Source organism: Phoca vitulina, unplaced genomic scaffold (assembly GCF_004348235.1).
Source record: "Phoca vitulina isolate PV1807 unplaced genomic scaffold, GSC_HSeal_1.0 scaffold21, whole genome shotgun sequence".
NCBI classification, from domain to species: domain Eukaryota; kingdom Metazoa; phylum Chordata; class Mammalia; order Carnivora; family Phocidae; genus Phoca; species Phoca vitulina.
This window is the reverse complement of record NW_022589724.1, coordinates 32,230,238-32,253,127: the sequence shown is the minus strand read 5'-3', so window position 1 is coordinate 32,253,127 and position 22,890 is coordinate 32,230,238. Positions and strand designations below refer to the sequence as shown.

Below are 22,890 nucleotides of genomic sequence, written 5' to 3'. Positions count from 1 at the left end.
ACAGCATTTTAAGGGGGTGGGGGATGTGCACCCAGAGCACCCCTGGGGTGTTCCACCTACTGATGCTGCGCTTGAGCCAGCCCTGACCTCTGCAAGGGCAGGCAGGGGGACTGTGGGCGCCGGAAGGGTCTAGATGAAGTAAGCGGCCCGGTGCACACATAGGCTCTTCCTGCTGTTCCCCGTTGTTTGGAGTGCTCACGGTAAGAGACTTAAACTGTGTGGACGTCCAGCTCTGCCTCTGGATTTCCAGGCCCCGTGCAACCCGTCCGTTCCTCCATTCTGGCTCTCGGGGGCGTCCCTTACCCCACGCCTCGGCCTGCAATCTCCGCCTGCTCTGTCCACCAGGGGAAGGCGCTCTGCTGGTTTCCAGCGGACCCCGGCTGCTCTTCCGAGCCCCAGCCAGCATACCCCCGCATCCCAGAGACGCACCGCACTCTGGGGGTGGCGCCCCTGCTCTGGCCCCGCCCCGCACACGCCTCCAGGAGGAGCAACTGCAGGCCGGCCCCGCTCGGCCAGGAGCGGCCTCCCGGACCGCCTAGAGGTATGCGCTGGGCGCGGGGACTGGGGGCTGGGGCGGGCTCCGGTCCTGGGCGACGGCTCCCCGGGCCAGGCCGCGGCAGCACTGAGCCCTTGGCCACTTTGCTCACTGGCTGCGCATCGACAGCCCCGGATATAGTTAGCACAGGCAGAAACGAGCGAGCGAGTTTCGGCGATGCGGACGTCCCGCCCGGCCGACCACCCCCGCGCTGGCCAGCGCTCGGCAGTCCCGAGGGCGGCCGCGCGGGGGCAGCACTCGTCTGCTCGCCGGCCCCGTCCCGGCGTGCCCCGCGCTGGGGCCGCGGGGCGGGACTTCCGGTTGTGCGGCCGCCGGAAGCGTGGGGGGCGGTGGCGCTGGCTGAGGGTGAGGGCGGCAGCGCGGTCGCCGGGGACGGGGCTGGCCGTGGCGGGAGGAGCGGGGCGGGGGGCCGGGCTGTCGGCCGGTTCGGCCCCCTCCACCCGGAGTGTGCAGCTAGCGCGGCGGCTGCGGCTGTGGGTCTGCGGCGGGGTCCTCCTCTGGCTTGGCCTCCGGCCGCGGGTCCGTGCCGAGCTCCTGTGCGGCTCCTCCGCGAAGCCTCGTGAGCCCCCGGCTCTTCCCGGCTCTCCACCCCGCTTCGGCCTCCCACACTGTCGCCCTTGTAGACGCGGGGTCCCTGCCCTCGGGGGCGGCCTTCCCGGCGCCACACCGTGCCAGCTGCGTCCCCGGGACCGGCCGTGCCTGCCGCTGTGCTCCTGGGTTCAGGTTTCCCAGGGCCTGGGGCTCGTCCTTGTCCTCGGGTGCCTTCGCGATGACACCCTGCCGTGTCTGCACCCGGTGCCCGGCCGGGCGAGGAAGACGGAGACCAGGCCCTGGGGCCCCGTTGGGGCCCATCTCTCCGCCCCCCCAGGTCACAGCCTCGGAGCGGGCAGGCCACGTCCACGTGGCTTCAGCGCCTAGGGGAGCAAACTGGGTGTTTTCGGGGGTGTGGGAGGTGTCAGGTCAATGGTCCAGGGCTCCCCCGAGCGGGACCGCCGGCTTCGGTCGGGCGTCTGTCGTCCCCCACGAGCTGCACGTGTGAAGGACGGGTCCGTGAAATCCCGTGATCTGTCCCAGTGGCAGGCAGAAGTCATGGACGTAGATGCTGAAAGAGAGAAGATAGCAAAGGAGATCGCGGAGCTTGAGAGAATTTTGGATCCCACTTCCTCGGGCATAGGAGTGGGGGTCTCGGAGTCTGGTCTCACGTTGGATTCTGACGCAGGTGAGCTCTCACAGGCCACAGCTGGAACCCGTCCATCTGCCCTCCAGACGAACGGGGTGCTCGGCCGCGCTGATCTCTGCCTTGACTCCCCGAGACGGCCTGTTGGCGCTCCTCCTTAGCTGGCCGCGGACCTGCTGGCTGTGAGCGCGCTGTCTCCGGAGGCTGGCGGGCTGTCCTCAGGAGTCAGAAGGTTCCAGAGCTCAGCTTGTCCGCTGCCACCATGCTGGACAGCTGAGCGTCACCCCCACGTGCTGTCCTCGGTGCTCCCCTGGCCCTGAGGCCCCTCACCGCAGCTCTGATTGGAGGCTGCCCACACGGTCAGAATCTACGAGAGACGGGGCCCTCAGGCCTCTCCCCGGCACCAGGTGCAGCTCTGAGGCTGTTTCTCAGGGTTTCGGACTGCGCCAGGGCTGCCTTTCACCTGTAATCAGGGCCTCGGCCCTGCCCCCGCCCCTGACTGACTCCAGCACCCCCAGCACAGGGCTGGCTCCTTCGAGGCCTCCCCCCGTGGTCCTGGTGCGTCTTCCCTCTCTGGCTGACCCTGCCATCAGTTCAGGGCCTTTCCTGCCTAGTCAGTGAGTAGCGCTCAGCCACCGGCTGCTGGGGAAGGAAGGTCCAGTTTTGTCCTGAGGCCTTTCAGCCCCTCCCCCGCCTGTGGCCATCAGGAAGGACCCTATGCCACACTTGCTGGTCATCTCTTCAGCAGATACGGGGTCCTGTTGCCGGTCACCCACACGGCGTGCTTGTGTTCCCACAGATTCACTGCCAGAGGAGGACTCAGAGGCTGCTGCTTCCCCAGGCTCGGTAACTACTGGCCGGGGCTGTCTGTGGTGCCCGCCAAGGCAGACTCCACCCTGCCAGTGGGCCCAAGACCAAGGGGGGAGTGCTCTGAGCACATCTCGGTGTTTCCGTGTGTGTGTTACCTGAAGTGACATGTCTCAAAGTATTTGCCACCAGAATTAGAATTGTTCCTAGAATAACTTTTGTCCGAGGTTTGGCGTTTGTGTCTCCTGACTTTCCTAAGCTCCCTATAACGCGTGTGTGTCTGGGCACGGCGTCACACGTGGAAGGCTTTGAGCATGCTGCCTGGGTCTGGCCCCTTGTAGTCTGCTTGTTTGTGCCTCGGTTTCCAGCGTGCAGTGGGGTACTCACAGCACAAGTCAGTCCGCGTGTGATTGCCCAGGACGGTGCCTGGCACATAGTCCCTCAGTCAGACCAGTTTTTATTGCTACTTTTTGTTTATTTTAGAATTTCATGTTAATTTGAAGAATTTTTACAATTTGTTTTTTGTTTTTTCACGAAGACAGCAGGTACAGGGTTGATTCCGATTTTTAACAGCCGGGTAGTGCCCCTGGCTTAGATTTACTATGGTTCCTCACTTGACGGTCCCGCCCACTGTTCCTGGGTTTTAGTCCTGCTGGTGCTGCAGTGGCCATCCTCACACGTGTTGGGGCTCACCGTCCTCTGCCAGTGACGAGGGCACATGAGCCCGTTCTGAGCCTTGAGTTCCATAGAAACATTTATTGTGGGAAGTGGGCAGTATTTAGCTTTTCATACTTTCCCACCCAAGATATATTTCCAGATGTTTGTTTTCTTTGTCTTAAGTTGTGGAACGTGCACATGCTGGACATAGTCCCACATCAGGGTGGTCTCCTGCTGGCCCAGGGACCGGAGCGTGAGCTCAGAGGCTCGTTGTGCCGCCCTGGGTCACGAGGGGGGGCAGCGTTTGCATGCCTCCTTCCTCACCTGCAGTTTCCCGCCTGTAACCAGGAAGAGGAGAGGTGGGGTGAGGCCAGCAATGGTGAGGATGACCCCAAGGAAAAGACCCTTCCTGAAGACCCGGAGACCTGCCTGCAGTTGAACATGGTCTACCAGGAGGTCATCCAGGAGAGGCTGGTAGAGGTCAGCCTCCTACTGGCCCAGAACCAGGAGCAGCAGGTAGGACAGGGCCTGGCCCTCAGAACCCCCATGGCCAGACACCCCAGAACAGGGCTTTGAGCTCTGTCTGTCCCCTGACTGCCCGGGTCCCGTTCACAAAGGGAGTCGCTGCTGGCTGACCCCAGATGGGCCCCTTGTATCTGCCACAGGAGGAGATCATGTGTGACCTGGCAGGATCCAAAGGCTCCAAGGTGAAGGACGGCAAGAGCCTGCCTCCGAATCTGTACATAGGGCACTTCATGAAGCCCTACTTCAAGGACAGGGTGACCGGAGTGGTGAGTAGCAGGGGCCCAGCTCTCATCAGGGAGGGCGGAGAGGGGCTCAGGCTGCATGGGAGGGAGCTCTCGGTTCCATACCTGCTGTGGGTGTTGTGAATTCCCGTGGATTGTTCGGGGTGATATTCTCCAGCCTCCTTCAAACTCTTTCTGGTTGCCAGTGGTGAAAGGGTCTCCAGCCCTGGCATGTGGCAAGCTGACCTCTGCTCCACAGACGAACCCCGGGGGCATTTCCATAAGAGGTGGCACCATGGGTGGGGCAGCTTGGCAGAATCGTGGCAGCCTGGTAGCGAGGTCCTGTGGAGCCGCTGATCCCACCCCATGCTCCTCACGGCCCCCAGCCACTCACCAGGGAGTAGCTCTGGGCCCAAGTGTCTGGTGCCAGGCCTCCCACGTGGCCGAGCTGTTCGAGGAGGCCGAGGGAAAGGGCTCCAGAGTCTTAGTGAGGCCCCAGAGTGACATGCTTGGCCCGTGAGGTGAGCATACCTGATTCTGTCCACGGTGTGACACTGCTTTGTCCGGCAGGGGCCTCCTGCCAATGAAGAGACGCGGGAGAAGGCTGCCCAGGGCATCAAGGCTTTCGAGGAGCTCCTGGTGACTAAGTGTAAGTGCCCGGGCCGGGGCCTCAGCACCACAGCCCTGCCTCTCCTCAGACTCCCTCCTGTGGCTCTGTGGGCTCCTTTGGGCCCTGACTATTGGGACTGGCCCCTCAAAGCCCTTGCCTGTCCCAGGCCATGTGGGGCCACTATCCCCACAGCTCACTGGTCTCCCTTTTCATCCCTGAACACCCAGCCCCAGGGGCCCAGCTGTGAGCTTGGGCCAGGGCATCCTGCTCGCTGGACAGAGGGCCCTGGGCCCACAGCCCGGCCCCCCTGCCAGCTCTGTGGTCCTGGCCTGGTCATGTGCCCACAGCTTCCTCACATGAAAGTAGGGGAAGGCGCTGCTGATGTCATTGTTTCTTGTCAGGGAAAAACTGGGAAAAGGCCTTGCTCCGAAGATCAGTGGTGAGCGACCGCCTGCAGCGCCTGCTCCAGCCCAAGTTACTGAAGTAAGTCTGAGCACAGCCGCGGACGTCAGCCTCCCCGGGCTGGATGCTTTGTCACAGGCACTCAGTGTGGCCGCGTCCCCCTGCTCCCAGCAGGAGAGGTGCTGATCCCTGGAACTTTTCCCCAAAGACGCAGCTGGGCTCAAGGTCGGGCATGCGAGAACTGGGCAGTCCGAGTGGCCGCATTCAGTCACGCAGCTCGGGCGCTTTCTCTGCTCTGAATGCGGACTATTCGTGAGACTTTTTATGTAGTGCTGGGGTGACACCATGTGACCAAATCACAGCACCTGGGGTTGGGCCAGGGGTCCCAGGGGCTGCCCCTAGTCTCACGGCTTGATGTGTGGGTCAGGATTTTTCAGGGATGGCTTCCTCCTCCCTGGACTCCGGAAGGGGCAACTGCAGGCTTAAGTAGGCCCTGGCTTTGTCGCCAGGCTGCCCGCAGAACACCTCCCTGCGTGCCGGGTCCAAGGCAGGTAGCTGGGACGTCGAACCCGCGGTCTAAGTTACCGTCTGTGTCTTAGGCGACTGCAGTGACAGCAAAAGAGGGAGTGTCGCTGCTTCCTGTGGGCAGGAAGCTGGGCAGCCTCCTGCCTGCACAAGGCAGGCTTGGAGTCGGAGCCAGGCTCCGGTGTGTGCTCCCTGACGCGCGGCTTCATCCTGTGGGGTGATGTGCATGCCTGGGTACTCAGGGAAACTGCGCTGGCCCCAAGACGCCCACTCCTACCGCCCCCCCCACCCGGAGCTCAGCCGTGACGTGGGTAACCCTGGTGTCTCTGCCTGCCTCGTAGGCTTGAGTACTTGCACCAGAAACGGAGTAGGGTGACGAGCGAGGCAGAGAAGCAGGTCCTGGAGAAGCAGAGCAGGGAGGCGGAGAGGGAAGTCCAGGATATTCGGTGAGCTGGGTCTTACAGGGAGGCTGTGGTCTGGGGAGAGGCATGGAAGGCCCGGCGTGACCCTGGCAGCCTGTCCCTGTCTCCAGGCAACTCCCAGAGGAGGCCTTGCTGGGGAACAGGCTGGACAGCCACGACTGGGAGAAGATTTCTAACGTTAACGTAAGTTGGGCAACACTGGGCTGATGGCGGCTCACGGCCATCCTGGCAGCCGAGGGCGTGGGCTGGGATCGGCAACGTCAGATTCAGGCAGTCAGGCTGAGTCCCTGGTGGCCGCCAGACCTGCTGCGAAGCCTCTGGGCAGGCGAGTGTCAGGCCCGCCCCGCTGGGGTGAGCTGCCTTTTCAGAGATGGGTGAGTGTGAAGGTTCAGGCTTCGTGCTTGGAGCCGAACCCCCACTTCTGGGTGTGTGAGTCCTGGCAACCTGGACTGGGACCCCACTTCTCCCCGGGTGCCAAGCCGCCAGCCGTCTGCGAGCAACAGTCCCTGCAGCTTGGGTTTCTCTGTTGGTGCAGTTTGAGGGTGGCCGCAGTGCGGAGGAGATCCGGAAGTTCTGGCAGAACTGCGAGCACCCGAGCATCAACAAGCAGGAGTGGAGCGGGCAGGAGGTAGACCAGCTGAAGGCCCTTGCAGCCAAGCATGGCCATCTGCAGTGGCAGAAGATTGCCAAGGAGCTGGGGGTGAGGACCGGAGGGGCCCTGGGTGCACGGCTGGGAGGCTGGGGGGCTTGGGGTCGCCACGGGCTGGGTGTCACCGCCCAGCACTGGGAGCTAGCAGATTGCTTCATCGTGCCGCTCCTGAGGGTGTGGCCTGCAGGGAGAACAGCCTCTCCGCCCGTCTCTGGGCCAGGTCCCTGGAGGCTTCTGGCTCCTCAGCCTCCATCTGTCTCTGAGTGCTCACCCGTCTTCCGCCTCCCTCTCAGGGCCTGGCTTATCTGGATCCTTCCTTATTTCCATCAAGCTCAGGAGTTGGTCCTGGTGGGTTTTGAGGGGAATGCTCTTCCCGGTTTCCTCTGGGCCCTTGTGGTGTTTTCTCGTTTCTAAGGTGAGGACCAAGAGTTTCACTCAGCCTGTCTGCACTGTGAAGGTGTTGGAAGCTCGCTCCTCTGAGAACAGCTCACTGTGAACTAGGACTCTCTGCCGCCTCTTCAGACCGTAGTTTGTGTAGGGAGGTCCTTCTTGTCTGTACGTAGTTAGGTGTTTCAGGAATCCCTGTGTTGTGCTCTGGTTTGAATTTCATTGGCCCACGGCCTGAGAGGGTGAGGAGTAAAGTCCGCGTGTTTGAACAGATCACTCCACAGACAGGCACACGATCGCAGTGAACTGACGAAACCGAAGCTGCACAGAGACCGGCATGGACCCTGGGGTGGTGGATGGTCCGTCTGTCCTGCCGAGCTCAGTCCGTGGAGCCGCTTGGCAGGAGCGCTGGGCCGGCCTCAGGCACGCTCCCCCCTTGTGTTTCTGCTGGTTGTGTTTCACGTACCGGGCCGCTGAGTAACCTGGCGCACGTACACTTAGCTTTATACGCTTGGTAAGTCGGGCTTTTAAAGTCATTTTTAGTCTCTGTTTTCTTCATTTTTTGGCTTTATTTAGGGTTTTGGTTTAGAGCAGCGTTGGTTCTCAGTAAAACCAAGAGGAAGGTGCGGAGACTCTCCTTGTGTCCTTCGCCCCCCCCAGCACCATCCCTTCCCAGAACGGTGCTTCTGTTCAACCAGGGACAGGTCTGTGCTGACCCCCGCCGCACCCAGAGCTGTGTGCACGTCAGGACTGTGCTGCTGGGGGCTGCCCTGTGTGCGCTTGGACGGCGCACGGGGACACGTGTCCGCGGGGCAGCCTCAGCAGACCGGTGCTCGGCCGCCCTGCTGTGCCTCTTCCAGGGCCGCCCGGAGCCGGGGGCCTGTTCCCACGGCTTCCCCCTCTCAGGAGCCGAGGTGCCTCCGGGCCTTTTCCCGGCCTGCCCACACGTTCCTTTTTAGCACTAAAAACCCCGTTGTCTGGATGGACCTCGCTTTGTCCCTCCACCTGCTGCGGGCATCTTGGTCGTTTCCAGGATTTGGCAGTTGTGAAGGTGTTAACATCTGTGCCCAGGCGTTCGTGTGGATGTGAGTTTTCAGGGCCTTTGGGTAAACACCAGGGAGCGGTTGTATGCTGAGAGGATGTTTGGGTCTGTCCTGCAGAGTGGCCGCCCCGTGCTGTGCACCCCAGCCACAAGCAGGGGTCCTGCTGCCCCGCATCCTCACCAGCCTGTGGCGGCGTCCGGGCTCCAGACTTGGGCTGCTCTCACAGGCGTGTGTTGGTGTCGCGTTCGCTTCTGCATCCGTGATGACAAGCACGTGCTGCCTTAGCTCTCATCTGCGTGTCTTCTTTGGCCAAGCGTCTGTGTAGGTTTTTGGTTTATTTTTAATCATTGTTTTCTTGCTGAGTTTTATTTATTTATTTATTTATTTTAAATGTTTATTTGTCAGAGCGAGAGAGAGTGAACACAAGCAGGGGGAGTGGGAGAGGGAGAAGCAGGCTTCCCTCTGAGCAGGGAGCCCGATGCGGGACTCGATCCCAGGACCCTGGGATCAGGACCTGAGCCGAAGGCAGACAGACGCTCAGCCGACTGAGCCACCCAGGCGCCCCTTGCTGAGTTTTAAAGTCTTGTGTATTTGGAATAACAGTTTTTACCAGACACGTCTTAAGAGCGTTTTCCCTTGTTTGCGGTCTGTCTTCTCATTTTTCTGACGTCTTCCACTGAGCAAAAGGTCTCAGTCTTAGCCGAGTCCAGCTGATCCGTTCTTTCAAGGACCAGCCTTTTGGTGTTGTGTCTTAAGAGGCATCACCAAACCCAAACCTCATGGGCGTGCAGACTGCGTGCGTCCAACTGTACGTGTTCTTTGTAATTCTAGGGTTTTCTTCAAGAAAAAAGAGAGTTCAAATCACATTCATTAGGTTTTGGGAAATAGTTTCCCCATAAGGGGGTGAGTGAGGGGACAGGCTTGGGCGACCGCGTCTGCCGTGGAGACTGGTGGTGTATGTGCTGAGCTGGAGCCCACATGGAAGCCGAGATACAGTCACTGCGGAGCTCTCCCTGGGGTGGCGACCCCAAAGAGGCCCGTCGAGGCCCCAGGGTTAGGGCCACAGAGCAGCCCTTAGGTCGTCAGAGGCGCGAGCTCTGCAGGGAGGCTCCTCCTCCAGGCCGCTGAGCTGGCGGTGCCCGTTGAGGAGTCCAGTGTCGCTCTGGGGTCATGTGAAGGCAGCGTTACGGGCTTTTCTGGACGCGCTGTGTGTCTGTGAATGTGCACACTGGTGCCCCACGGCCTTCTGTCAGGCTGTCCGCTGTCCCTTCAGGGTCTGCTGGGGCGGCAAGGCTGTTGGTTCACAGCCCCCTGGCCGTCCCTCTGCGGGGTGCATACCCAGTAACACCCGCTTTGCTTTGGTTTGGGGCCTCGGAAGACCCACCGCAGCGCCTTCCAGTGCCTGCAGAAGTACCAGCAGCACAATAAGGCTCTGAAGCGCAAGGAGTGGACGCGGGAGGAGGACCGCCTGCTCACCCAGCTCGTCCAGGAGATGCGCGTCGGCAGCCACATCCCTTACCGGAGAAGTGAGTATCCGCGTGGGCCCTGCTCCCTATGCCCCCCGCTGAGGCTCGCGAGCCCCCAGACCCAAGGCCCCTCACGGGTGGAGGCACGAGGGGCTGGAGGGGGACGTCTGGGGTCACCCAGCCCCCGCACCCCATGGCCCAGGGACCTAGTGACCAGAGCAGCTCCTTGCTGAGTGACCCAGGAAGCGCGGTGCCCATCAGGCCCCTCTGTCCCCAGTTGTCTACTACATGGAAGGGAGAGACTCCATGCAGCTCATCTATCGGTGGACCAAGAGCTTGGACCCCAGCCTGAAGAAGGGGTTCTGGGCCCCAGAGGAAGACGCGGTGAGTATACGGTCGTAGAAGCCAAGGAGAGCCGTCCTCCGGGATGTGAGCCTCGGCGCCCACCGTCCCTTCTGAAATGGACTGATGCGGGCTGGGGAGCTTACGGCTGCCTGCAGAGGCCTTACTCGTTCGCTGTCCTTTCCTGCAGAAGTTGCTTCGAGCAGTTGCCAAATACGGGGAGCAGGATTGGTTTAAAATCCGGGAAGAGGTGCCAGGTAGGAGCGATGCCCAGTGCCGAGATCGGTGAGTTGGACCCCGCTGGGTGAGGGAGGCCTTGCTGGGGTTGCTTCCGGATAGGCCAGAGGGTGGGCGAGCAGCCTGTGGCCCCGGGGGTTCTGCTGGCGGAGGTGGGGTGGCCTGGGAGCCCTGCGGAGCCGGGGTGTCTGGTCAAAGCAGGACACCTGTTCGTTTTTTTGAACCAGACTTTTGTACGGGCTCAACCTGAGGGGGCCCAGGGGGCGTTTCCCTGAACCTGTTGCTGGAGCTCCTGTTCCAGACCCCTGACGGCAAGGTCTCCGGAAGGCCGCTTTGGCGATGTTCTTTTTTCAGCCTGGGTTTTTTTTAACGGTTCATAACAACATAATTTGTGTGTCGTGCATCCTACTCCCGTGAGGGTTGCGGTTCTGGGGGGTTACTGTCGTCGGTGAGCTGTGCAGCCGCCCCCCCCAGGCAACTTCAGAACGCTGTGACCGCCCCCCAGAGAAACGCCGTTTCCCAACAACAACAAACAACTGAGGGAAGGGACGAGGGCTCGAATAGACCCTTCTCCAGAGAGCGCCCGAGACTCGGCCTGGCGTCGTCAGTCGTTGCAGAAACACGGGGAGAGCGGCCGCGGGACGCCGCCTCGCGCATCGGGACGGTGGTTTTAAGGCCGCGCGAAAGGGCAGGTGCAGCCGAGGGCGCGGAGCGTGCGTGGTGCGGGTGCCGCGGAAGAGCCGCGGCGCTGCCTTGGGCAGTTAGCCGGGGAACCGCGCTGGTGCTGGCGAACTGCCGCCCGCCCGCCCGCGGGAACCGGGAGCCGGGCCTCCCACGGGCACCTACGCACGCGTGGTCGTAGCCGCAGCGGTCACGGTGGCCGCACGGCAGGAGCCGACCGTGTCAGTGGAGGAAGAGGTTAGCGACAGAAGCCGTTCTCAAGCTGGGTGGACGCTAGGGTACCGCTGGGCCTTGACGACAAGACCCCGGGGCGCCTGGTTGGCGTGGTCAGTGAGCGCCCAACTCTTGATCTTGGGGCCGTGGGTTCGAGCCCCGCGTTGGGTGTAGAGAGGACTGAACAGATACGCGGACGAAGTCCTGACACACCCCCCGTGGGTTCGCCTTGGCAACGGGAGCGTCTGTGGACGGGCACGCTCGTTGCTCTTGGATGTGTGCCTGCGAGTGGGGTTTTCAGGGCATGTGATGCCGTGGTTTCCCGCGGCGGCAGCCCCACCCTGTGCCCCCGTGGGAGACACCCTCACCAGCCCCCGGGAGCCCTGGCTCCGGCAGGCGTGGGGTGTGAGGTGGCGGCTCAGTGGCTTCCGTTTGCGGCTCCCTGACGGCTCCTGGCATTGAGCGTCTGTGTGTTGATCGGCCCTTTGCGTGTCTTTTCTGGAGAAATCTGTTTTTGTCGTTCGCCCAGTTAAAAAGCAAGTTGTCTTTGTGTCACGGGTTTGTGTGACTTGATACGTGTTCGGCTACAAGTCCCTTATCCGAGGCCTCATCTGCTCGTCTTTCTCGATGGCGTCCTGTGAGACACATCAAGGTTTTAATATTCACGAAGTTCAGTTATTCTGTGTTTTCTGTTCGTCCCCTGAGCTTTTGGTGCCGGGTCTCAGGAGCCCTTGCTGGTGTGGGGACAGCCGCGGGAACGGGGACAGCCTCAGGAGGGCATTCTGGTGCCCGAAACACCCCCGTGTCCTTCCCGCTTTCAGGTACCTCAGACGACTGCACTTTAGCTTGAAAAAGGGACGATGGAATGCAAGTGAAGAGGGGAAGCTGCTTGAGCTGATCGAGAAGTACGGTGTTGGTGAGTCCTGGGCCTCTGCAGGCCCTGAGCCCCCAGGAGGTGCGGCTCGCGGAGACCCCAGCTGCCTCCCTGTCCCCAGCTTCTCCCCGGCTCAGTGGGCAGCAGCTTTTCCCCCTTGCGCACTGCCGAACGGTCGGGATGGCAAGTTCAGGAGCGCCGTCAGTCCACCCCTGTCCTGGAGATGGCTGCTGCTGGCCACATGCACCTACCCAGCCCACTCTCCGGGCCCGTTTCTAGGGCAGGTTTTTTTAAAGTTGAGTCATTCGGTGTGAGTTCACGGAGTCCACCGCTTTTCACTTAGCGTTCTGTTGTCCGTTGTGAATGTTCTTCTGTCTTCACTTGTCCTGTGTTCTCCCGTTGTCGTCAATAGCCACATCCTGTCTCCCTGAGGAAGAGCACGGAACTTCCTCAGCCGCCTGTCTCTTGACGGACGTTTCCGTTGTTTCTCATTTCTGCCCCCGAGCTGGAAGGAGCCAAGGGCTCGGTTGCTGCATCTGCTTATTATCTGCGGCATCTCCTTAGGAACAGACCCTGGACGTGGTGTTGCCAAGTTCAGGTGTATGCAGAATCCTGAGTGTGGCACGGAGTCACACTGCCCTGAAAACAAGGCACCAGCGTCCTCCCCCCGTGGGGTCGGGAGACAGAATAGTTTGCCGTGTTTGGTGTAGAAGCCGGGGTGTGGCAGAATCGCAGGGTCCATGTTTACATAAACGCAGATGGTTTTTTTCCTCTTGTCTGTGTGTTCTCTAGAGTCTTGCTAAAGGGCTGATTATCCGTTGAGAATCCGAAGGCCCGCTTGTCACTGAGCTTCTCCGATGTGGGGAGCAGCGTGCAGCAGAGCACGCGTTCTCACGGAACACGGTGCAGGTCTTCTGTGGGAGACTGCGCGTCTGCGAGAAGAGCCTCTCGTTCAGGTTGTAAACGTGTCATGAAAGACCGTGGGAAGCAACTTCTGCGTTGTTCTGCTTTTGTAGGTCACTGGGCAAAAATAGCTTCTGAACTACCGCATCGGACGGGCTCGCAGTGTCTGAGCAAGTGGAAGATCATGGTCAGGGTGAGGTTTTATCAAAAGTCAGTTGAAGGCCCTGTACCCCTGGGACCAGCATCACCGCCGGGTGGGGAGGGGAGGAGGGACATCTGGCTTCTGGCCCTGGCATCTCTTCTTCCCGGAAGCCAAGGGCAGAGAGCCCTGGCCTCTCCGACAGCTGCTGTCACCTCAGAGCATTCGGGGGAGCGGGGGGTCGTGCTCCCAGCGCGCCATGTCCAAGCGTGCTTGGGGTCTCTCCCCAAAGGGCTGGCCTGCCTGCCTATTGTCCCTGGTCCATGAGCCCTGGGTGGCCCAGGCCTCCAAGTAGCCCTTCCCCACAGAAGAAGCAGAGTCGGGGGAGGAGGCGGCGGCGGCCCCTTGGCAGCGTGCGGTGGAGCTCCAGCAGCGGGGACGACAGCAGCGAGGACGGCAGCAGTGGGGACGGCAGCAGCGGGGACAGCGAGGACTCGGAGCTAGAGGAAGCGCCGGAGGCCGGGGCAGGTGGCCAGGCGCTGCCGTCAGCACAGCACACCGTGCCGGACATGGACCTGTGGGTGCCTGCCAGGCAGAGCGCCAGTGAGCTGTGCAGAGGGGGAGCCCGGGGCTGGCCAGGACACCGTGCCGCACCCCCCAGCCCTCCCAGGGCCTCCAGCGAGGCTCAGGACAGCAGAGCTGCTCGCCCCACAGCCTCGGCTCCCGCAGAGGAGGCGGGCCAGGCGCACACTCCCTCCGGGACCCACGGCACCAGTGTGAGAGGCATCGGGCACCCAGGCTCAGCGGACACGCACCTCTCGAGCTCAGAGGAGCCGGCAGACGAGGTAGGCCCCAGACCCCAGTGCACCCCACGTGGCTGCTCGGGGGTCACCCAGCTGGTGCTGAGGCACGGCGGGCCGGCCTGCGCTCGCGTCAGCTGCGTTCCTGGCTGCGGCGGGGTAGACACCCGTCCTGGCTCCAAAGAACATTCGCTCTGGTCCTCAGGAGACTCGTGTCCAGAGCAGCAGCCTCTGCTTCCCCAGGTTTGCTTTATGGGCTGTGCGGGAGAGCTGCCGGGGGGGCCCGCGGACCTGGGGCCATTTCTGACCTGTTTGTCCCCGAGCGGGGGTGGGGCGGGGGCAGCAAGCAGGAGAGTGTCCCCTTGGCTTGCGGAAGTCCAGATACCTCTCCCGTGCAGGGTCCCACTGTCCCCTGGCCCTGTGTATGCCTGTCCCAGTCAGCGTCCGAGGTGTCCGGGCCCTGGCCGCCTCCCTGGCTCTGGCTATGTGCAGAGTTGCAGTGAGCAGGCTGGCCTGTCCTGGGAGAGGTCGGAGATTCTGGGGCACCTGAGGGGACAGCGGGCTGTCCAGGCAGCCGGGCAGACTGCACGCGGTGCCATCGGCTCGGGGGCTGGCCGGGGGAGCAGGGGCCCTCTGCTGGTGCCGGCTGCAGCCAAGCCGGGCAGGCGCGTGGGTGGCTAGGCCTCAGGGACCCGCCTGAGACCGCCGTGCTTCAGAGAGCTTCCACCCCCCCGCGTTGGGATCGGGGCGCAGGGGCGTGCGTGCTGTCTCTGAAGGCCCTGCGCCAGGGCCCCCCACGTGCCCAGCCTCACGCTGTCTTTTCGTTAGAGCGGGAGTCATCTGCTCACGGTGCCGCTGGAGAGCGTGCTGCGGGTGCTCAGGACCAACACAGCCCGCCGGCGCCAGGCGCTGGTAGGAGCCCCCCGCCGCCCCCCGCCGCCACTGCCCTGTCGGCCCGGGGCCCCTCCCCAGTCCAGGGAAGGAATGGAGGATGGGGGGGGCCATTGGCAGCCCTGGAGCCCAGCCTAGCTGGGAAGCCCAGGTGTCTTTCTTCCTTACACAGAAGGAGAAACTGAGGCAACCGTGCCCGCTCAGCCCGTCCCTGGGGGCCAGCCCCAGTGACAGCGGTGTGGCCGGGCCCCGTGTACGGCGGCTGTGGCGGGGATACGCCCTGCAGAGGAGGCTCGTTGAGCGCCAGCTTCTGGTGGCCATGAGCCCGTGGGTGGGCGACGTTGTCCTGCCCCGCACCCCCCGGAGGCCTGCCGCCGTGCACACCCGAGGTATTTGAGAGCCTCCTGTGGGGCCCGGGGGGGGGAGACGCACGGCAGATGCGGGGTGATCCTGCTGGGGAGCGGGTGCACGGGGAGGGATCTCGTCTTTCTAGAAAGCATCCCCTTGGAGGGCTGTTTGGGTTTTGTCTCTTTCTTGCTTAGCACACGAGGGACAGTCTGGGAATGACCAGCCACTTGGGCTTTAGCAAGGGTCTTCTCGGGGCTCAGGTGCGCGGTGCCTGCGTGCAGGTTTCTGGAGAGCTGGTTGTGTTCTCGGGGCTGGGGGGGGGCTCCAAAGGCCAGTCAGGGGCGGCCTGCCCTCTGGGCTCCTGCCCTTCCTTCTGGCTGAGCATGGTGGCAGATGGATGTGGGGTTCTTTGGGGCCTCAGGGAGAGGGGCCTTGGTAACCGCGCATGTCTGCGCTTGTTCCCTCAGCCGATGGCATCGGGAAGCAGCTGCGAGATGCCCAGCTGGCCAGCACTCCTGCGTTCACCATTTTTATCCAGGTGAGAAGCCCCGTAGGCAGAGCTTTCCTGTTTTATGCTGGGTTTTCTTTGGGTGAAGATGGATTCGCTTCTTAAAATCTAACTTTTTGAAGTTTTAGACCCTTAGAAAGGGTCTTTTAGTGGCTTGCGACGCTTAGCAGGCCAGTCACTGTGGAAGGGACAGCCCCGTCCCTGCCACCATCAGTTAAACCCCATCCTGAGAAGGGACGGGGGTGCTGGGAGCCCCAGTGCGTAAATGGAAGCTCAGAGAAAGGAGACCCCGGCCCGGAGGGAGCTCTACTCCGATGCCCCTAGGCCCTGAGGCCAGGCGGGGGCTGAGCAAAGGGGTCATGGCCTTGAGGGGCTGTGCCGGACTCCGGACCTACCCCGAGCAGTGGTCAGAGCTGGCTCAAGTTCATCGCAGACGCCCTTGTCGTCTTGGCCCTGGGCGGGGAAGGGGGACAGGCTCTTGTCATGCGTGTGCTGTGCACGTGTCACACGCGTCCCTCAGCTGTTCCAGATTGACACTGCTGGGTGCATGGAGGTCGTTCGAGAGAGGAAGGCCCAGACCCCTGCCCTGCTCCAGGCTGGCTCTCGGGACCCAGAGCCTGGGCTCCTACAGGTGAGAAGTAGGGGGTGAGCACCCGGCACAGGCTCACCCGGTTTCTGCCACCCTTTCTCCTCTTCCCGACACAGCAGGGCCGGTGCTGGGGTGCGTAGCAGCTGCCCAGCCAGAGAGTAAGAGATAGGAGGCATTCCCGGGTCCCCCTAGAGGCTGGTCCAGCCCCTGAGAGCAGCCCTGCTGGCTCTTGGGCCTCTCACGGCAACCCTTCTAGGAGGTGTTTGCCCATCTGCATGGAGCCCTGAGGGCTTCACAACATGTCGGGGTGGGAGGGGGCAGAGCTGGTACCGTGCCGCCCCTGCGTGGAGGTCTCCAAGCTCTTGGGCATCTACTGCTCTGGGCATTGGCCCTGCTGGGGTGGGATGCCAGGTGTGGGGTCCGTCAGCGAGAGGTCACGTTCCTGGGTCAAGTTACAACTGAAGGGAATGACAGAACGACCAGGTTGGCCCTGTGGTGCCATCCAGGCCCCAGAGACCCCGAGTCCTTCTGCCTGGGGAGCCAAGCTCCTGGCTCTCTCTCAAAGCCCACACAGGCCTGACTTAACTGTGATGAGCCCACCCAGTGGTGCCTGTAGGAGGATGTGGGGAGGGAGGGAGGCCGGCCCTGGTGCTGGGCGTTGCTCCCACTGCAGGGGAGCAGAAGGAAGGCTTTGCAGGCGGAGAAGAGCGGGTCTGGGCCCTGGGACTTCCCTGAGGCGCACACTCTTGTTTTTCAGATGCCTCCGTCGCAGAACCCTACAGGTATTGTCTGTTCTCTTGCCTTGACTATCTAACCTAATGGGAAAGGGGTATTGGATCTCGGGTTCTGAGCAGCACAGCTGTGGCCCTGGTGATAGGTCTTGTCCGAATCCCACGGCAGTGACAGAAGCGTGGCAGGCGGGAGTGGGCAGAGGCAGCTCCTCGAGCTCCTACCTACCCCGCACATAAGCCAGCCCGGGGCATCTGGGAGGGGCCTCTGCTGCTGGCTGCCACCAGCCTCCCCACACCAGCAGCATCGTGCGAGGCTCTGGGGGCCTGGGAGACCAGGCGAGGAGGACGGTGGTGCCCAGTGGTCGTTGTTTTGAAGATACCGAAGGCGCGGAGCTGGTGGCCGGTACCCGGCGGGCCCTGCTGCCCTGGCTGCAGCAGGACCTCGAGGAGGTCTGGGAACGGGCAGATCAGATGCCCAAGCTCCTGCTCTGCACTCCCGGCAGCCGCCCACCCTCCAGGAGGGCCCTCCGACGGGACACGGGGGAGGCCCGTCTGCAGTCCGCACGCATGGAGCTCATGCGCATCTGTGTTGTGTCTTCTCTGCAGGCCGCAGCTCCGGGAATCCGCCAGCGCGAGAAGCTGCAAAGCAGAGCACTGGCCACAAGGGGAGCAGGGGTTTACAGCCCTGCCATGCCGAGTCCAGTCCACCAGCGCCCCCGCCAGCTCCGTGTGGCCCCCGGCCCAAGCCCAAGACCGTCTCCGAGCTGCTCCGGGAGAAGCGGCTTCGGGAGGCCCGGGCCAGGAAGGCCGCCGCCCCAGGCACCGTGGCTCTCCCACCACAGCTGCTGCTGTCCTCGCCACTGATCCTCCAGCCCTGTCTACCGCAGGCCCCGCCCACCCCCGAGGCCCCGGGCCCGGCTGCCACAGACACGGCGCTCTCTGGGCCTGGGATCCCTGCAGCAGTGGGGCTGAGTACTTCAGGCAAGGACGAGAGGCCCTCCACCCTGCCAGTCTTGGACCGCACCCTGGCCTCCACAGAGGCTGCCCCTGCTGCCTCCAGAGCTCCAGTTCCCAGCCGGGTCCTTGTGAGTTGCCATCAGGGTGGCCTGGGACAGTCTCAGGCCCCTGCCGCGTCCCGGAAGCAGGGCCTGCCTGAGGCACCACTCTTTCTCCCGGCAGCCCCCAGCCCCATTCAGCTGCCTATCCAGCCCCTCAGCCTGCCACCAGCTCTGGGCACCCTCAAGGGTGGGCCTCACGTGGCGGCCAGCACGCCTCTGCCTGTCACCTGGGTGCTCACAGCCCAGGGGCTGCTCCCTGTGCCAGCCGTGGTGGGCCTTCCTGGGGCGGCAGGGACCTCTGGTCCCAAGGGACTGTCTGTGACTCTGCCGTCCTCCCTGCCTGGGATGCAGGTAGGCCAGGGCCCCAGGCCCCCTGGGCTGAGCCACCACCCCGGGCAGCCCCCGGCCAACGTGGACACAGACTCAGGTTCTCTCTCCAGGACAGAGCTCTCGACCCTTCCGATGCTTTGCCAATCCCAAAGTTCTGTGGAAGTGGGCAGTGACGTGGCCCGTGCCCCTGGGGGACCTTCTTTACCTGGAGAGGCACAAGTGGCCAGGGAAATAGCTGTGCCCAGGATACCCTCCCAGGCCACACTGGCTGACCATCCTGCGGCAAAACCCTCGTGGTCCAGCCAACCCCCTCTGCAAGCTGGCACTAGCCCTGGGAGTGGCCCAGGAGGGACACTGGGGTCCCCAGGGCCAGGGGGACTCACGGGACCTCTGGGCCTAGAGAGGCCACCCCCACCCCGGCCTGGGCCTGAGAGGGGTGCCCTGGACCTGGACCTCCTGTCCCAGGAGAGTGAGGCAGCTGTGCGGGATTGGCTGAGGGGACAGCAGGGGGTGTGCGTGCCCCCGCTAGGGAGCAGGCTGCCCTACCAGCCCCCAGCCTTGTGCAGCCTGCGGGCCCTGTCTGGACTCTTGCTCCACAAGAAGGCCTTGGAGCGGAGAGCCACCTCCCTCGTGCCCAGTGGGGCAGCCGGAGGCCTGCAGGCCTCGCTGGGACAGGTGCGGAGGCAGCTCCAGGACAGCCCGGCCTACCTGCTGCTGAGGGCGCGGTTCCTGGCAGCCTTTGCCCTCCCCGCACTCCTGGCCACCCTGTCTCCCCATGGCGTCCCCACCACCCTGTCGGTGGCCACAAGGGCCGAGCCGGAGAGCGAGGATGACCTGGGGGAATTGGAGCTCACTGATGGCTGCTCCCCAAGTGGTCCTCGGGCGGGGCCGGCAGCCACCATCCCCATTCAGGTAGGCGGCCGTGGGCACAGAGCCCCCCCCCCCCCCCCGCCCCCCCGTGGCCATCTGCAGCGCCCCCACCCAGTTGGGGGTGGGAGTTTGGCCAGCAGGGCTGGCCCACTGGTTGCTGGGGAGGAGAAAGCTGGCTCCAGGCCTGTTCAGTCTGTGCGGATGTGGCCCCGCCTTGAGGCCAGTGTGGAAAACAGGAAGGAACCGCTACACTCACGAAGCCCCTTGGCCCCTCTTGGGGCTGCCGCCCCCACTACAAAGCCTTGCCTGGGGGAGCGGGTGACCTCGGGCCTGTGCTCCCCGCGCACACACGGACTCCTGTATTGGGGTGCTAGCTCCATAGAGGTGGGCCTGCTCTTGGTCCTGTGCATCTGGGGACACTGAGGTCCTTCTAGCTGTCACCTCGGGCACCGTGTACCCCAGAAGAGCTTTCTGAGCCGTGGAGGCAAACCTCTTTCCTTATTCCCTAGCCAGAAGCCTGATACAAACACGCAGGAAGGTGTCCCTATGTCCTCTATGGCTGCGTGTGCCCACGGGGCTCCCAGCACGTGTCCTCTGACCCTGTTCCTGGGGCCAGCAGGACAGCCGGGCCACCTCATTGTGTGTCACGTCAGGGAGGTTGTGGGGTCTCCTGCAGGGGGTGGCCCTTCCCTGGCTGGGGCTTTGCGGAGGCAGGGTGTGTGGCTGGTGAGGGGGGAGGGCCTCCTGTCCCCTGGCCTGCATGCAGGCTCTCCACGGTCATCCACCTGCGTTCCTCGGCACCAGCCTGCCAGCCTGGCTGGGAGAACCAGGACATGGGAGGCTGGCTCTCTGGTGTCACCAAGGGGATTGGAGTCCCCACGTGGGATGGGGGGCTGGTGGGAAGCCAGAGCCCGCGTGTGGCCGTGTCTCTCTCGCAGGAGCCTCAGTCCCGTCTGCAAACCGCAGTGTCTGCGGCGACAGGTCTGGGAGCTGCACGTCCCTGGCACTGCAGCTTCCTCCCTGGTGTGACTCCTCATGGCCCCCACTTTCCCTGCCTGTTCTGCTAGGGAGTCACTCTTGTCCTCTGCCTGGGTTTTTTTTTTTTCAGGGAGCCCCAGACACTGGGCAGGGTTCTGACTCTTCCTGCCTGGATGGTTCTGACAACCTTGATGTGCTGAAAACCCGGCATGCCTGGCACGCCCGGAAGAGGCGGCGGCTGGTGTGAGCACAGGGTAAGCGTGGGCCTTCCCCGTGGCTCTGCTCTGGGCATGTAGGAGCCACAGCTGTCCAGATGCAGGGCAGGCTGGCCCTTAGCAGCTGGCATCAAGTGTGATGGTGTTAGGTGGGGTGTGGGTATGTGCAGGCCTCTGGGGGCAGGCCCAGGGTTGTGGAGGCCCCCGGGGGAAGGGCCATCTAATCCCCCTCACCCGCTGGGTTCCACACCCCAGGCTCTGGTGCTTCCTTCTTGCTAGCACACATGTGCCTCAGGGCCTTTGCACTGCTGGGCCCTCTGCCTAGCTTCCTCCTCCTCTGTCTGTAAGGTCCATTCCCTTTGTCCGATCACATCTCTGCTCAGTGATCACCTCCTCAGAGATGCGGTCTGTGACTCTTCTCCTGAGGCAGCAACATTGTCCCAGCGTCCATTTTTCTTGATGGCACTCTGCTCTCTACACCTGACACGGTCTATATGTGTATTTGTCATTTCTGCCATAACGTGTGCCCTTACGGGGAGTCATTGCTGCTGCGGCCCCAGTGTGCGGACAACAGGCACCAAGTAGGCCCTCAGCACGGATTAGTTGAGTTCATGGGGTGGAGAACCCATGGGGAGGAAGGACTCTGTCCAGGTCCGCAGGTCCCCAGAGACAGGAGCCAGCTCCCCTGAGCACGTTGGGGGCCGTGCCCTGAGAGGTCCTGGCTCCTGCAGTAGGGCAGAGGGGTCCACAGAGGGGATGCCGACGGCGGGGGGGTCCCTTGGAAGCCCACCCAGGCCCCAGGGTCTGCCCTCAGCACGGCCCCTGTGTGGACTGCAGGTGGGCAGCCAACCTGCTTCTGTGCCCTCAAAGGGGGCATGGTGCCAGCTTTGGTTCCTGCCCTGCAGCACCGTCCATGGGGTCTGGCTGGGAGTCTGGGTGTCCCCACCATCAGGGCATCTTTGCATTCCAGGAGGCAGGAGCCGTGCTGGACCCTGGTGAGCCCACCTGCCTGGAGAGCCCCTCACCGACCCTTCCAGAGAAAGCCAAAGCAGCTGGAGATTGGGGAGGCCCCGCTAGCAGGGACCGTGAGGCCAGAGGGGCTTGGCTGGTCCTCAGGCACAAATTGGGATGTTTGAAGGAATAAAGGAATGGCTTATTTTTTTTATTAAAAAGCAAGCCGCCAGGCTCTTGTGATGTTGCCCCGAGAGACCGGGCAGTGTGCAGAGGGTTGGGGCCTCCTCTGGCCGTGTCGGGAGCCGGCGGGCTGGGCCCTGAGATCCGAGGAGCCCCCTGAACCCCAGGCCTCAGTGTTGGATGTGGGGTCCCCTTTCCACGAGACGTGCTTGTGGCTCAGACCGAGGGGCCTGCCGTGAGCTCCCAGGTGGCCGCTGGTCTTGGTGCGGCCACAGGGACTGGGGCGGACCTGCCTCGCTGCCTTCTGACCACACGGCCGACCCAGGTGGGCGCCTGGAACCAGCGGCAGTCAAGCTACCGACAAGTCGTGCAGCGGCCCCAGGCCAGGCAGCCTTCCTCCTGAGCGGCCGCTGCTTGGCAGGAGGCCAGGCCCCAGCACCCTCCACAGCCCTGCCTGAGGGACGCTCAGCCTTGGCTTTGGTGGGCAGCCTTTTGAGGCACTTGGTTCTAGAGGCTTTGTTCTGTGTTCTCCGCCTGTGACCCTCCCCCGGGTGCCACACCCGCTGGGACTGACCCACCACCACACAGCCCCGTGAACGTGCTTTCACTTTTCAGTTTGTGCCCAGTGCTTTCTTGGCTCGTTTCTACTTTTCCTGGGGGTTTCTTTGGACCTGTGGTTATTTAGAGGTTTCTGTTTAATTTTCAAATGTCTAAGGATTTTCCAGTTCTTTTTGTTACTGGTTTCTAGTTTCTGATATGGAGAACATGATGTTTCTGTCGTTGAATCTTTACAAACCCCACCGTGAGGTAGACACCTTTTATTAGCTTCGTTTTGCAAAACGGGGGGACACCGGTGGTCACAGCTCCAGGCCCAAGACTGGCTGCTTCTAGAGGCGTGATGTCGGCCTCTGTCCCCCCAGAGACCTGCGGGGGGCAGGGGGGCAGGCTGCCCACCACCCCATGACTCAGACGCGCTGGACGCAGAGCCCAGGGACTGAGGGTGGAGAGCCCACAGGCAGGGGGCCGGTCAGGCAAGCGGCAGCTGCCTCGGGAAGGTGGAGCCAGGAGCCCTGGTCAGGACCCGCGCTGCCTGTCCGGCCTCTCCCTAGCTGCGGCCTCAGCCTGGCAGCAGGCGTCTCCAGCCGACCGGCACAGCTGCCCCAGCAAGGCATTGGCCTGGGGCTTGGTTTGTGGGGCCCCGGGGAGTGGCCGCGGGGTCCTGGGACACGGCTGTCACAGTCCCGTGTGTCCCGGGTGGAGAGAGCTTGCTGAGGGGAGACATTTCCAGGAAGGGACGGGGGTGTGCTGGGCTAGCTGTGGTGCGGGCTGGTGGCCATGTGGGGCAAGCGTGGCCAGGCCCCTGGCCTCTTGTGGGCCGCAGCAGCCTCTGCAGCCACGTGCCCTCTGGATGCTACACTGCAGCCCTCATGTGATGAAGGCACCTGCTGGCCGGCTGCGTGTGTGGGCCCCTGGCGGAGAGCCCAGAGTTGGGCCCCAAGCCCTGGGATCCCCACCTGCACCTTGCAGGCTGCCTGCACTGCTGGTCCCCAGCCGGCCCCTGCTGGAGAAGCCTCCGGAAGCCTGCGTCCAGGCCAGAGCAGA

The 22,890-nt window shown here is 63.0% G+C and overlaps 1 protein-coding gene across 3 annotated transcripts; it reads left to right on the top strand.

Annotated features, from left to right (window-relative positions):
• The first annotated feature begins 481 nt into the window (after window positions 1–481).
• Window positions 482–21,324, top strand: SNAPC4 (small nuclear RNA activating complex polypeptide 4). Of its 3 annotated transcripts, none has more exons than XM_032418486.1 (24): window positions 482–541; window positions 1,631–1,775; window positions 2,533–2,579; window positions 3,546–3,713; window positions 3,863–3,988; window positions 4,514–4,592; window positions 4,955–5,036; window positions 5,822–5,926; window positions 6,013–6,085; window positions 6,438–6,602; window positions 9,360–9,507; window positions 9,725–9,831; window positions 9,980–10,074; window positions 11,742–11,836; window positions 12,811–12,890; window positions 13,205–13,681; window positions 14,465–14,548; window positions 14,700–14,916; window positions 15,343–15,413; window positions 15,904–16,014; window positions 16,730–16,754; window positions 17,310–19,003; window positions 20,070–20,193; window positions 21,125–21,324. In XM_032418486.1, the coding sequence occupies exons 2-23, from the start codon at window positions 1,646–1,648 to the stop codon at window positions 20,184–20,186; spliced, it is 4,296 nt and encodes a 1,431-aa protein (XP_032274377.1). In that variant the 5' UTR covers window positions 482–541; window positions 1,631–1,645; the 3' UTR covers window positions 20,187–20,193; window positions 21,125–21,324. The 3 variants fall into 3 exon arrangements, with proteins under 3 accessions (XP_032274377.1, XP_032274375.1, XP_032274374.1); XM_032418484.1 differs by lacking the exon at window positions 482–541 and adding an exon at window positions 850–901; XM_032418483.1 differs by lacking the exon at window positions 482–541 and having other exon boundaries at window positions 921–1,775.
• The last annotated feature ends 1,566 nt before the right edge of the window (window positions 21,325–22,890 follow it).